Source organism: Hyposmocoma kahamanoa, unplaced genomic scaffold (genome assembly GCF_003589595.1).
Source record: "Hyposmocoma kahamanoa isolate Upper Pololo Valley unplaced genomic scaffold, ASM358959v1 134, whole genome shotgun sequence".
In the NCBI taxonomy this organism is placed as follows: domain Eukaryota; kingdom Metazoa; phylum Arthropoda; class Insecta; order Lepidoptera; family Cosmopterigidae; genus Hyposmocoma; species Hyposmocoma kahamanoa.
In genome coordinates, this window is record NW_020653477.1 from 872203 (window position 1) to 887934 (window position 15732).

The following is a 15732-nucleotide window of genomic DNA, read 5'->3' on the forward strand; positions in this document are numbered from 1 at the left end:
AAGTTGGTACATAGCAATAGATTAAAGTTAGCTTATAAAAAAAAATATTGTTGCAGGATGCTGCTAGTAATACTGTGGGTTCTGTCGACCTCTTTTGTCTATTCTTATAATAATAATAATAATAATGATGATCTTGTGCAAGTGTTTCCTTTGAAGACAATGCCTGGTCTTTACTATGACCACGTTGGTAAAATAAGTTATTTCGAAAGTTTTTGGAACTTAATAGCCAAAGTAAATCTAGTTGATATTGAAAAGAAATTGAATCTTGTAAAAGATGTTTATGAAGAAACAAGGAAACTTTGCCAAACTGAAAAATTTTCTTCTATTTGAAATTGCAAGACTTGAAATGGATTCAATAATTAGTAAAATAATTCCTCACGTTATTACTAAAAATGAATCCTTAAAAGATTAAGTTGGTCATAAAAAGGAAAAGGAGCCTTCTTTTCGTCCAAGAAAAAAAAGAGGTTGGTTTGATGGTATTGGACACATGTTCAAAACAGTCTTTGATACTTTAGCTGCTGATGATGCTCAACATTATGAAGAAGCTTTTAACAAAATCAGCCATGATAAAAACGAATTCGTAAAACTCTTAAAACAACAAGCGCATGTTGTGCAGAGTACAATTATAAACTTAAATTCTTTTATATACATTTATATACAAATTATAATAATAATTTAAGGATTTTTAATGAAAACTTAAAGAAATGGAATATTACATTAAAACATACACTAATGAAACGATAAATTTGGAAAATCAAGTCATTATGGTTGAACATCTGGAATTGCTTGATTTAATTGCAAACGAAGTTGACAAAGAGTATTCTACTTTAATTAACATTATTTTGTTTTCTAAAACTGGAATACTAATTCCTAATATTATATCTCCCTCTGAACTTCTTAATTCCTTACAATCTGTTGTGTCATTTACCAAGCAATACTAAATTCCCAATTGATTTGAACCGTAAAGAAATTCATAAACTTGAAACAATCGCAACGTTGAGGGTATTTCTAATCAATGAAAATTTAGTCTTCATTATTTCCACTCCTTTCATTTTTGACGAATGGTTTGATACGTATAAACTAATTAGTTTACTAATACACAGAAATGATGATTACTTCTTTTTAATTTTACCAGAAGAAAGCAGCCTATTCATGTCAATCTCAGAAAATAGAATGTATTACGTAACTTTGAAAAATTTGGATAATTGTAAATTACTTTCCAAGAATTTGTCTCAATGCAAATGCCATTTATTCTAGTCACGCAAAGCCTACTTGTCAAATTGATATATTTCTGAATAATAATAATCCAGAAAATTGTGATATTAGAGTTACAAAGGTTGTACGATAACTATTTTATAAATTAAACGATGTAAATCATTGGCTATATACGCTGCCAAATCCCACAGTAGCTACAGTAAAATGCGAAATTAATAAACCTAGGGATGTAATGTTACAAGATACGGGTATATTAAGTTCAAATAAGAATTGTAAAATATTTACTAGTACACAATATACAATTTTAACCACATTTGTTGTTAATTTGGATAATGAAATCGATGTAACTATTTTCCCTACTTTTGACATTAATGAATGTATAAAGTATAAGAAATTTAACCTTACAAAAATTGATCTTATAACATTGGAAACCTACAAACTTGATTATGAATCTATTAAGTTGACAAGTCACAAACTAGATGAATTAGAAAAACTTAGAAATGATTTTGAGTATGATAATTATATGTACAATCAAATAACTGGTGAAAATGTGTATCCACATATTATATTTACTGTTATAAAATTGTTAACATTGTATGCTCTTTATAGATTTTTCAAACATTTGTATATGTTGTATAAGTACGGTCGTAAATATCACGATGGAAGATCTGATTGTTGTTCTTCTATAACAAATTGTATAACTTTTAATCTTTTAATCCGATTGTAATAACTCCGATAGTAAATGCTGAAACGCCATTGCGTAGAAGTACTAGAATTTCGAAATTAAAAACATAGAAAAAAAGAAATGTGTAATTATAAAATTGTAAATTAAGTTTATATTCGAAAATAATTTTATTATTTTCTCATCTTAAGGGGGAAGATGTAATGTGACTACAACCACATTTCGTCATTTTAATCATTGAACGAAACTTGTTATCACTAACGACGTACATTTTCTAGATTTCCACAGAAATGCAGGTTGTTTCATCATCTTAATTGTTGTTTGATTGCTTTAGATATCAATTATTTGTATATAAACCATACAAACAGCATTTGGAGCATTTCGGTTCTAATTCAGTTCACTTGGAATTAATAAACCAATAACTAGTCGCTAACACTTGTTTTATTTCGTCTGCGACCCTTTACAGTTTAGTTTCTTGAAAATGTTTTAATTAATGATAAATTACCCTTACCTATGGACTTGATAACGATATAAAAGGATCATCTCCTTAGTGGCAGTCAGTTGATTTTAGAGTGTAGGCACAATAGTTTTCGTCTGATTTTCGATTGGCCTTCTACTTGTTAATAAACAGTTGTCGTGGATTCGGTGTCCATCATTTGAGAACTCCGAACTTTTGTTGTTTCGTAGTTATTGTTTCTACCTAAGGCACCCTTAAAATTTCTTATTCATTCTTAGATGAATGGACCTACTAATGAGTGTAATTTGCTTGCCCATTAATTAAATTTGAAGCACCGTCTCCATTGTTACAGAAGTCATAATGACATCACAAGGAGAAGATACCGACGAGGACTACCTTGACGATCCGATAAAGCTTATTGATTTCGAACAGGCGCGAGTGCGGACGGAACCGCACCAAAAATATGGTGAGTTACGCAGTCCAACTTTACACTTTACACTTGACACTCAACGTATAGTGCGTGATGTCACGCATGTTATTATGCACAGGCGACGACCACGAATAGCCACGCACCACTCCCGAGAATCGTCTAACGGTGCGTGTCCACCAGCGGATGTGTGATTGCAAGTTGTTTTTAACCGACTTCAAAAAAAGGAGGAGGTTCTCAATTCGACTGTATGTATTTTACACGAGTGTCAGCGTGCGACTCAACATAATGCATATAATTATATCACAATACCCACTGTCCGCCACATCCCTCCGGCCGCGTAGGAATTTGGAAACTGGAGAAACGCGGTTCATTCGGCGTCGGGAAGTGAACGTACCTTACTGCTCCGCCGCCAATGAGGAGATTTGGTAGTCGGCTTAGAGTCGGCGGCTCAGCGGTGGCAACCGTTAGTCGTGCGGAGCGCAACGGGAAGTGGGCGTGCCTACAGCTCCGGTACCTATCTGGAAAATAGGGAGGGTGCTGCACGTGCACCCGGGGCGGCTCACCTAAGGCATTAGCCTTACAGAGAACCGGATGAAGTACGTGCAAACGTGCTGATCCGGGGTTAGGATCTGACTTAGATGGTCCCTGTGCAAGCTCGCTCGCACAGGTCATAGCGCCCTTCTCGCATAACCAAGAGATTGATAGGGAGGGGCACTACAAATAAAATTTAAGTAGAAAGATATGGTACTGCCCGATAAGCTACCTTGGCTCTATTTACCGAGTCGATAAATAGGGAGTTCTGGGGAGACTACAGACTCGCCGGCAAGAACAGCGGGCGTCCGGGCCAAGTCTTCCTTCAGTGATACCTCTTCACAGGCGTCTCTGTCGAAACCGGACTTGGATATGTACTCGCTGGGGTTTGTGATTAGTTGTAGGGATGAACACGTTCGTCTGCCCCGGTAGCAAGTGGCCGGAGAGTTCATCATGCGCACAGCTAGCGCGTCTTAGTAGCGGTCTAGTTGAGAGTCTGAGTGAGGTAAGGAGACGCGCGAGACGCGTGAATTGCCCTTTAAGTTCGAAGCTATGTCTGGACATTGTCACAGAACACTGCGACCGACATATCTGGCTACGTACTAGCCCGGAGAGCTACCAGCTGGAGCAACTGGAGAGACGCTTCGGCGTCAAGAGGTGAGCGTGCCTACAGCTCTGCCACCAAAGAGAAGATTCGGTAGGAGACTTTAGATTCAACGGCTTAGCCGTGGCAACCGTTAGTTATGCAATACACAATGGGAAGTGGGCGGGTCTATAGCTCCGATACCTATCTGGAAATTAGGGAGCGGGGCGGCTCACCGGGGTCGGGACCTAAACCTGGAAGATCCCTGTGCTTGCACAGATTATAGTGCTCTTTCCGCATAACCGAACCAAGAGGATGATAGGGAGGGTCACTATAATCAAAACACATGAAGATATGGGAGGTGTCCGACTAGCTCCGGACACTATCGCAGGATACTGCAACGTCACTTTCTAATGTCTTTTCCACACTAACGACTGACATAGTACCTAGTTGATTATCACTAGTATCAGGTTTCTTACCACGGTATAACTTCTTTTTATTTTCCCGATATTTCGGAACGGTTGCACGCTCCATGGTCACGGGTTGACTGGACTGCGGCAGATGACAGCTTTATGAGCAGACATATCTGTCTACCCTCTTGCGCTGTCGACGACTACCTTCATCGCGATTTGTTGTGGCGTTACCATTGTCACTCACTTTTTTCACACAAACCACACTTATTGTATCCACACGCGAAACTGAACTCGAGGTGTTTTTGTTTTTATTACTGCACGCACTAAGGACCGGATTCCATGGACTGGACAGTTTAAAACCATCATCACGGTTAAATGTTTTGTACTTCGTGATCTCGATGGCTTCTCGTACCAACCGTGGTATGTAGTGACGTCCTGTCGAGAGTACCTGGGGGCTATGCAACTCGATCCTGTGGTTAGTGTCAGTCTGTGTGAGATGTTGTGCTATAGCCGACTTCTGTGCATCATTGTTTTTTACTGCTCGAATGTGTTCCTTCATACGATCGACTATTGTTCGTTTAGTCTGACCGATATACGAGCTCCCACAACTGCAGTTCACTTTATAGACACCCGGTGTTTGTAAAGCTATTATAGCCAGGTCGCTAAGGAAGTTTTCCATAAAAACTGTTTTCACCCCCTTAACCAAAATAGGAAAAATGTTACGTTCACCAAAAGACCACCTTCCTTTACAAACACCGGGTGTCTATATAGTGAACTGCAGTTGTTAGCACTGTTTTCCAATTATAATGCTTAATTAATTTATTGAAGATTGGTGCCGTCTGTCTGTCGAACATAGGCTTTATATATCCGGCCTTCATCGAATTAATGTTAGAATAGGAGAGGCTAGGACTAGGATGTTGCAAATGGAGATTATTTAAATTTATTGTGATAGCTATTTTTGGAATATTTATTATGATCCTCAGTGATCGTCAGTACATACTTCAATGGAAAAGATTTAATTAAGATGGCCATCTCGATGTAAAGTTCCTTTGCAATTATATTATTATTATCATCATCTGAATTTCCATATCATGATGGTCTGTTTTAAAGACAATAGAAATGATTTCTTTCTCCTAAATTAAAAAAAAATTGGATCTCGTCGAACGTCATGAAATCGTAGGTACAGACTGACAACTCTGGTATACTATTCCGGAATACTAGGAATTTACGAAATTTTTTTTCGATTTATTTTTTTAGTGATTTGGGTTCAGTTTCGGATATAGAATGGCCTCTGTAAATATGGCGAGAAGGCAAATCTACACATTGTATAAAGAGCATCTTTTATGTGTATATAGAATAGAACAGATAATGGAATGCAAACAAATTTATTTTTACTACCTTACCTAATACATGGTCGGAGAAAATAAACGATTTTGTGATTATTATTACGATTTAGGCCATGGCACCTAATGCCTTGGAGTAACTGCGAATTAACCACAATGATTGTTTTTTTATCTGGCTATTGCTTATGTACCTATAGCAACGTGTGTTGAGTTGAACGTATTTGTTTTTTTCACAGAAAACAAATTTCAACACGACGGTTACGACCCTGCAGACTCCGACGGTGATGTGCTGATCGAAAAAGAACCTTTACCGTCACTCGGGAGATTCGCTGTTACCCTCCCGGTAACCTTCTTTGATTATACTAGAAATGTTAGCTTACTAAACAAGTGTAAGCCTTTCCTGATCAAAGTCGTGGATATAAATAAACATCAATGGTACTTTAAAAAGCAATTCCAAATATTGGCTAACAATATTATCACCAATAATACCGAAGTAAAAAGAAAAGAAAGCGCTTTAGACGTTGATACTGAAAAAGTAGAGTTCAATATGCGTAGTGAATCAATAAAACCTAAGATTAGACCGGTAGATATTACTGCTTATGCAGATTATAATAAAGTCATTAAGAGAAACTCTTCATCGCAACAAATTAAGCATGTAAAACATGACGAAAAGCCCTGTTGTATGCCGAAATCTTTAGGGTTCAAGAAGGTAGAATATATAGATTTTAAGAAGAATGTTGGTCTTATAGGATTGAAGATATCGTCCACAGTGGATTTAAATGTTTCTAATGCCAAAGTAGCGAAGGCGAGACCTAAAGATAAGAAAGAAGTACAAGCTACCGCCGCTAAATGCGGGGACTGTGCAAAACTTCAAACAACATTTACAAGTGATAAAATAGTAAACAAAACGAAACTACTTTTGAAATTTGACCAAGACAATCTAAAATTGAGTTCGACGAATAAAAACCCTAGTGATGGCAACGAATGTGTTAAGGAGCCCTCAATAAGTTTAAATGATAATAAAGTAAATAAAGAATTTAATGTAAAAGATAGTGCAAACGATATTTTTTTTATGAATGGATATGTCGATTCCAATACAGAAAAAAACGATAAAATTAAAAAAGCTGAAAAAAATCCTTTACTAAAAGAAATACTGACAACTTCTACCAGTAGTCCGAAGAGCAACAGTTTACTTGGGCAGCACGTTAAGTTTGATCCTGGCATTTTAACTACTAAAGGAGAATTAGATAAGAAGGCAAAGCTTTCATTCGGTTCTCAAAAAATCTCTAAAAAGCTCACAGACTTATATATAAAAGACAACAAGAAAATAAAAAGTACGACACAAACTGTAGGTAAGACCAAGGTGCAGAGCGAAATTAAGAAAAAAAAGAAGAAAGCAGTAAATGAAAAGAAAGACGATGGTTTAGGTGCATCAAAATATTCTCTAGGAATGAATGTGGCTTTAAATAAAGACAATATTTTGAAAATGGTGATATCTAAAAAGCCAAATACTTCGCTTAACGTCAGCCAAAACGTTGATCCCGTGTGGGATATAAAAAATCTTACTACCGGAGATCAAACAAGCAAAACTGCGGAAAAAATGCAAGAGTCGACGTGTCGTGAAGAGCTACATAACATTTATGCTAATATACCTACGGGAAAATGTACACCGAATAATGATTTATTAAACAATAATAATGTGTTCAATTACTATCAAATATCATCAAAAAAATATCCAACATTAACGAATCCATCAATAAATCCTCAAGTTTCTCAGCACAATTTCATATATCGAACACCTGCGTCCGAAAACAATCAGCCAAGTTCATTTTGTGAAGATAACTTTGGTCAGTCAAAGAATATTAATGCTCCGTTCCCAAAAACAAACAAACCCGAATCGCATGTGATTTCAGGGGCTCCTTCTCAAATATCTATGCACATCAATTCAAATAATGGCAATAATGCCGTTTTGGTACAAAATATTGCTATAAAGGACAATTCTGTGATACAAAGAACTTCTTTACCCCAAGTAACAGCTAAACACCACAATCTCCCTGAGATTGTGCAGAAAAAAGCTACTTCTCAGGGCACAAATATGCAAACCGCAAACAATGTCTTAGATGCGGATAAACACACGGAAACAAAAGAATCCAGCCGTGCTTTAGCCTTTACTGATAGCACAACAAATGTGAGACAAGTGAATTCGAAAGAACCTGCTTCAAGAGCTTATGGAATGTTTGATTCAAAAGGTAACGTCATTAATCGTATGAATAATCAAGAAATCTACGTTAGGCGCGCCGTTTTTAAAAGTAATGTTATGAATAACATTACAGAAAATTCAAAGGCTATCAATCACGATTTTGCCCAGGTGGGTTCAGAGAGACATAACACGCCTGACATTATTGTTTTTAACCACCAGTCGACCTCTAGTCCTATTAACCACAATGAAAAACATAAAATTTATGTGAGGCGCGCCGTTTCTAAAAGTAATGTCCATGAAGAACAGTCTCGGATTGCTGTCGATCAAGTTCCTACTCAAGTTGTTCCACAGAGACGTAACACATCTGAATGTGCTATAATTAACCACTTATCGAACCCTAGTATTAGTCACAGTGAGCATCGAGAAATTATTGCAAGGTGTCAAAGTGATACTACTTATAGTGCAAATATTGGAAATAATTCTGCGACTACAAATAAAGTCAATTCTAAAGGATATTGTAATGGACCTAACAGTATGCCGGTAATGGCACCGTTGGCTGCACATTTGAACGAAACTCGGGTTCCAGCTCAAGCCAAGGGTGAATGTCATGGAACCAACAGTAATCAGAAAGATATCTCATCTTTTGCGCAACAGAGATTTCCAATGACGTATACAAATAATATGGTAAATTTTGAACGTAATATGAATATGAATCAACTCTTTAATGTAAATGAATCGCATTATAACAATGCTATGCCTTTATACCAGCCAGTGCCTCAGCAGCACGTTGACTATCAACCTCAACCGATACAAACTTGCATAGGAAACAGGCCGATAGAAGGTCAAAATAGACCCACACGAATGCAAAGAAGTATGATGAATATTACATCTGCCGATCAAGGTTTACCTTACCCCCATACGATGCAAAATGCAGTTCCTATGAATACCGTACGTTGTGCACCTGTTTACAATAGTTTACGTCGAGATATGAATCTACACAATGATGGATCGTATTACAATTCAAATCAATCAAATGCTTTGTGGTCCTATTTATATCCACCAGTCCATACTACAGGCACTTTTTTTGCACCTACAGCAACTGCACCACCTCCACCTCCTCCACCAGTCCATACTACAGGCACATTTTTTCCACCTACAGCAACTGCACCACCTCAACCTACGTTTATACCATCTTCTGTTACTAACAGTTCTTCAATAATTGGTTGTAATAACAGCGGTATTATCAGGAAAATCAATATAGTCGCTGTACCAGTTACAGACAAACAAAAACCGTCGAACAATTCCTCTGAAATTTCCAATCCTGTAGATAATCCGGGAGATAAACCTGTGAATAGCAAACTAGAAATGCTTGAAGAACTTTCTAAAGTTATAATGGATATCCCTCCAGACAGTCCAGTAAAAGAAAAAAATCGTCCCATTTATCCACTTACAAAACCAGACTTTTCAAATAGATCGCATCAATCTATAAATATAAATACTCAAAGTGAATCAATACCGACAACAGATAAGCTCAAAGTAGGGACATTAAACTCAACAAATATGGTAAAGAGTGCCCCTGACCAGAATGCACCACTAACATTGGCCATGAGTGAACATAATATTCCTACACAAGCTAAGTCAAATGTTTCATCTTCAAAGCTGTGCAGCCCGACAAAAAGACCATCAACACAAACAACAGCAAGTCCTTCAAAAAATGTGAAAGGAGGTTCCTGTACAGAGATATCAACGGAAAAACATAATACAACGCTTGCTTCGTCGCCTAGCCCTCAAATACAGAATTTCAAAAGACTTCACTCTACAACAGAAGCTCAGGACAAGTGTCCTGAGATGAGGAAAATTTTATCGAATAACCCAAGTGTAAGACCGGGCCCTTTGTCAAAGAAACCGAAACTTTCTTTATTCCAGAAACCTTCTTCACCGAAAAGAGATCCGAGGGGGAAGTTAGTTTTGTCAGCTGCTGACACAGGATATTCGCCACCAATACTGCCTATTTTAACTTATGAGAAAACTCTTGAATACATTGCTCACGCACACCCAGAGACCAGAAACGCTGCGGAAAAAGATGATTTTACACCAAACGAGGATAAGCTTCCTGTTTCTATTTTGCGCAATGGCATTTCTAAAAGCAATTGCAACAAAAGAAAACTTGACGAAGTTAAACGAACGACACAAGACAAATCAGTCAAGAAAATTTCTCTTGATGAGTACAAGAAGAGAGTTGGAAAGAAAGAAAAAGATGTAAATAACATTACTATTAAATTGGAATGTAAAACAGAAAAATTAGATGATACGAAACAAGGCTCGGACTTAGATTTAGGTTATGATTCAGATTCTACGATGATACTATAAGTTTATCTTCTTACATTCATTAATTGTATGAATGAGCATTTGACAAAGTATATTTTGTCGGTATGGACGGTAGTAGTTGATATTGGATATTTGACATTCGCTACACGCTCGCATCTGTATGCTCAAAATAATTCCCCAATTGAATGATATTCAAAAAAATGTGAAGTTTTCTGATACGAACGTAGAATGTTCTTCATTAGATGCTCCGGGTGGTGGAGACGCTGCTTTCGGACCAGTTATGCCATTGAATTATACCATTAATGGTATAAGTGGTACTTACTAACCTGTTTATTTATACCTGTAATGATATAGGTGGTACTAGTTTATACCATTGGATAATAAATAATGGTATTTACCTGTCCCATTTAAAGTGTTAATATTAAACTATTTTTAACTTTAGCGTATTTATTGGAGTAAAAGTACTTTTAATATAAAACATATGAACAAGTTGGGCAATAAGCGACTTCAAAACTTTGCTTAACACGGATTTATCCCTTATTTTGCCACACTTATACTACGAAAGTTTATGTGACTAACTTTTAACAATGATATAATTCAATGGTATAAATGGTCTCAATCTGTCCCACTTATACCATTTAGAGTATAAGAGGGACAGGTAAGTACCATTTGTACCATTATTTGTTATGAAAATGGTACAACTGCGATAAACTAGTGCCACCTATACCATTACAGGTACAAATGGGACAGGTTAGTACCACTTATATCAATAATGGTATAACTGGTATGAAGACGAGACGCTTTGTATGTGTTTATTAATTCTTTACCTTTGGAGACGGTTGAAAAAGCTGCAAGGTTTTTCGTTACCTCTTACAGGTATTACGCTACATTGACAGATTTTATTACTAAATATTACTTTCAGTTGTTATTGCATTAGGAAATACTTCAAAAGAGAGACGAATACATTTAATATCGTCCATAATTTATCAATTTACGCCTGTTTTTTTGTAATTATCAAATTTTCAATCAATTATTTTACAAAGAGGGACATTTATTTTGTTTAAAGGATTGACATGTTTTTACTTTTGATGACCGAAGCTGGTAATTCGGTTATTATAAACAATACAATAATATGAAGTAGGCATAAAGTTATAAATTTTCCAAACATGCTTGTATACCTACAGGTATTTTGACATAATTTTGTATATATGCCGTGCGCAACTCGCCAGCACTACCTCAGATTCTTAGGTACACAGTTTGTCTAGATAATGGAATTATTATACGGAAGATTATTTTCTATATTCCAGAAAATACTCTTCGAATCATCGGATTATTGCATTCTTCCTGACAATCTATGTACCTAGACATGTTTGCCATTGTGCTTAGATTATATATTTAAACAAGTACCTCGCTATATGGTTTATGAATTGGATAAAGCATTTTTTTTTCTATTTTTGTTAAGTAATTTTAAGTCTATTCATACCTAATACTTAATATAAGGTTTACAGTTTACAATAGATATCATATGCTGTATTTGCATTATTATAATGCAAATAGTGTTAATTAATTCTCTGCCTTCAAGAAACTTGAGCTTAGAGCGCCTTCCAGTTAGACGCTTATAGAAACGCAACTGTGACCCTGCATCCGCGCCACTACTAATTTTCATACAATATTTAGAAGCGCAGTTGCAGCGCCACTGTCGTGACACTGAAGCGCTTCAACAAGCGTCTAGTTTGAAGGCGTCTTTAATAGAAATGTTAAACAGGTGTAAGAAAAAGCACCCACAAACTTATACAAGTTGGCCCGGATGTGATGGTCAAAACGAAATGAGGAGGTAGTAGGTAAGTAGGGTTCAGTATTTCCAATCGATTTGATTAATACACTGTGATCCGGAAGTTTACGGTTCAAAAGAAATTCAACAATAAAATCAGTAATTTTCAGGTAAGTTTTTTGTACCCAATTTTGGTGACAATTTTTATTATTTAAGTATATATTCTATAAATTTTTAAATAAAAAGAAATTCTCATCAAAATTGAGTACAAAAAACCTGAAAATTACCCGAAACAATTGTAATACGCTACACTACCTCCTCATTTCGTTTTGACCATTACTTCCGGGCCCCACTGTGTATATCTAATGCGACGTCCCCAGAAATAAACTTTATAATAACAATAATAACTTTGTAACAATAAGGCTTGTTAAGGGGTTCAATCCATGAAATGAATGCCAAAAACAATTACGGAAATTAAATTTTTGCTTTAAGGCTGGTTTCAAAGCTGTGCGTGCGGTCCGTACGGACTGTCCGCCTGCGGGCCATCCGCATGTGTAGAATCCGAAGTGCTCTGAATCGAGTATTTAATTTACTGCGGATATTCACAGAAGACAGTCGCCTACAATGAACACACGGGTGGCTTGTGCGGAGTTCTCGTGGAGCGTCTTCCGTACGGAGCAATCCGCGTCACTGTAAAACGATATTCTAACGCCACACGGTGCTCTGCGCGGACATTATGCAGATAAATCGGCACTGTTCTGAAACCATGCCAATTATATGTCTTAATAAAGCTACATGTTATTTTAATTTCTATTGTAGTCTGTATTGCTTACAATGCATTGTATCGTTCCGATTGCAGATAACATTATCTCGATTATTTTCAGCATTCGTGTGATATATTGAATTGGAGCCCGTGCTATTCTCTACAATAAAAATCATGTTACATGTTCTTGCAATTAAAGTGGATTTTCGGGGATGAACCGCGCTCACTTTGTGTGGAAAGTGAGAAAGTCAACTCATTTTCAAAACGATGCTGCAACTTTTAAATTTCGAATGAATTATTCTGTATATCCGACATCCGACCCATAATGTGTATCATTACGTCTGCCTCTACAAACTGAAGTATAATTTAATTAAATTATTCAGTAGTAAGTCCATCGAGTTAACTATGCAATAGGTAAGTAACACCCATTTGATTGGTTAGTTTGAAATGTCTATTGAATTTTTAACACGAATGGACACTTGTATATTTATTATGCATTTGACATTTCATTTTCAAATCGTTTTCTTCAATTGATCTCTATCATTTGGGACAAAGTTGTTGTCTAATACTCTGGCCACACCGCCGCGCGTTTGTGTGGCAGGGTTCATATTATAAACTCGTACATTACAAAAATTCCCGTATCCGGAACGCCTCCGCGGCCGCCTTGTGGCTTGAGCATTAAAGTAGGTTAAGGAAGGTTTACACAGGTGTCCCAAGAGAAAAACTTTAGGCATTTTTGGAAGTATTCAAGGAATCCAAATATTTTAAAAATGGTGAGGTTTTTACAAAAGACGTAAATTCGATTAGTTTGAAAGGTTCTTCCTTCTATTTTTGAGACACCTGTGTGTACCTTATGAACATTACCAGGATAAAAGGTCTTGTCAAATCAAGATTTACTATGGACAATAATGGTCCCGTGTACCAACTTATACTGGGAATGTTAACCGCATTGACCGTGTAGTATACCTACACCTACGATGCGAATAATAAAATTTTGAATTACGTAGTATTTTCCCTCAAAACTATATCAGGTATTTACTCTTAATAAGATGATCTCGCAAAAAGTTTGGAAGGATGATGCTTACGAAAGTCATTTCGTATATTAGTTCCGTACATCTGCCGTCTACTATTTAAAACGCGGTTAAGTGACAATGGTCAGGATATTTGACCATTGTCACTTAACCGCGTTTTAAATAGCAAAAGCTGACGATGCATAGCTGAAATATGATTAAACAATTTCAATGTTCTAAAACTGGGTTATGGTTTTTTATGATATCAAAAAATTATTTCGTCACTTGGCCGCATTTTTGGAGCGGACGGCAGACATGTTTAAGAGAAAATGTACGAGTGTTGATTTTGGATAAGCCTTTTATAAATGATTATACTTTTGTTGAATACTCGGAGAAAATAAAAGACTGCTTTTGTAAAAAAATTAGTTTTCATTTCTAAATCATTATTTTTACGGTTTTCATAAGGAAAAAAGACGACAAAAGTTTTTAATATACAATGAGCAACTTACTTAACGTTGAAAAGTATGATGTGCAACAGACAATCAAAATCAATAACTAATACTTATGCAAATTAAAAATTCTTCCCAAAATTGCTTCTCGATTGTTATTTATAGATGCAATAGCTTTTTCGCAACCCGAGTTGTGGCAACAATTAATCTAGCCAACGCTCAGCCACCTTGTTGCAATAAATCTGCCGGATTAAGCCGGATTTGGTACACAGAGTTAGAATCAGCTGGAAGTCTTACTCCTTCGTTCTTACTAGTTCAACAATACCCTCGTGGAATTGACGAAGATTTTGACGGAAAACAATATCTTCAGAATACAGTCAGATAATAACCTTAAACATGCTCGGGATTTTTTTTACATTACTTTCAAAAAAGAAAACAAAGTTTGTCAGTAAAAAAAAGAAAATGGCGGTAACATTTAAACTGAAGTGTTTTGGTTTTCTTGTGCTTTTTCGTCTTTTTTGTATTTTGGTCGCGAAAATGAGTGCTAGTGAGAAGAGCGATAGTGAAAAATCAGTAATAGATACACATCAAACACATCTTAAGAAGTTCAGCAGACTAATATTAATATGCCTGGAAGAACTATAACATTTTCTTTAAGCAATTGTCCTTAAACATCAAATATTGCTTTTAATATATATTTTTTTTACTTTTCCTAATAAACATCATCCTCTTTTTAGTCTTTTATTATTTCCTCACATTGTTTGAGAAAAATACTATACATGCCTCGGCGGGAACGGCGATTGCTTGACTCTTATTAATACAAGGCCTCGCTGGCGCTCGTCTTTGTAACTCATACTCGTCCAGCAATACCTTACTACCCGGCCTCTGCAGTAATTTACTATTCTAGTCATTGCAATCTAGGTATGTGCAAAGATTTGTGGCTCTCGGGTATTACAAAATATACCTAATGGTAAACGTACCTAAAAATATACAAAAAATGCGATGTCGATCGCCTGCTTCTTACACATTTATTTAGGTACTTTTGACTGAGCACACATGTTGTTCTGCAAAGAATACGAGGTCAATCGTCAAGAAATCGAGCAAATCTGTAACCTCCTTAATCATTGTGTTAGGAATGCGTTCCTGTATTAATAGTACTTCGATTTTGTAATATCGTAGATATAATAATAGTCCGCCATCGTCTCATATCAATGGCATCTTCCTTTTTTCTCTAAATCTCCGTCGAAGTAGGTTAACGCATTTCCCCGGGCTCACAATAAGATTATGAATATCATCTGAAAAATTACTGTAAGCCTTATCAAATTTATTCAACAACATATCTCAAATAAATCGACTTGCTCTTAAGGCCACGTTTAGGCATCAGGTAAAGGTAGAGTAGATGAGTAGATGGCAATAACACACGTGTAGTCTTAAGTCTGTCAGTCGTACGTTACAACCTCAGCTTTAACATATAGCTTTGTTGAGTAATTTAGAAACGCTTCCAGTCTTGCTTGCACACAATTCTGTTTTGTGTGAAATTCAAAAGTATTTATGATA

At 36.2% G+C, this 15732-nt stretch overlaps 1 protein-coding gene across 2 annotated transcripts; it reads left to right on the forward strand.

The window, feature by feature from the left end:
• The first annotated feature begins 2708 nt into the window (after positions 1 to 2708).
• Positions 2709 to 13837, forward strand: LOC113240344. Of its 2 annotated transcripts, none has more exons than XM_026477622.1 (3): positions 2709 to 2820; positions 5891 to 5997; positions 12562 to 13837. In XM_026477622.1, the coding sequence occupies exons 1-3, from the start codon at positions 2715 to 2717 to the stop codon at positions 12697 to 12699; spliced, it is 351 nt and encodes a 116-aa protein (XP_026333407.1). In that variant the 5' UTR covers positions 2709 to 2714; the 3' UTR covers positions 12700 to 13837. The 2 variants fall into 2 exon arrangements, with proteins under 2 accessions (XP_026333407.1, XP_026333408.1); XM_026477623.1 differs by having other exon boundaries at positions 12838 to 13837.
• Positions 13838 to 15732: the final 1895 nt, after the last annotated feature.

Coding starts and splice junctions, on each gene's coding strand:
- LOC113240344 (XM_026477622.1), top strand. CDS start 2,715: ATGACATCACAAGGAGAAGATACCGACGAGGACTACCTTGACGATCCG. Junction 2,821..5,890: donor GGAACCGCACCAAAAATATG/GTGAGTTACGCA, acceptor TTTTTTTCACAG/AAAACAAATTTCAACACGAC. Junction 5,998..12,561: donor GATTCGCTGTTACCCTCCCG/GTAACCTTCTTT, acceptor GGATATTCACAG/AAGACAGTCGCCTACAATGA.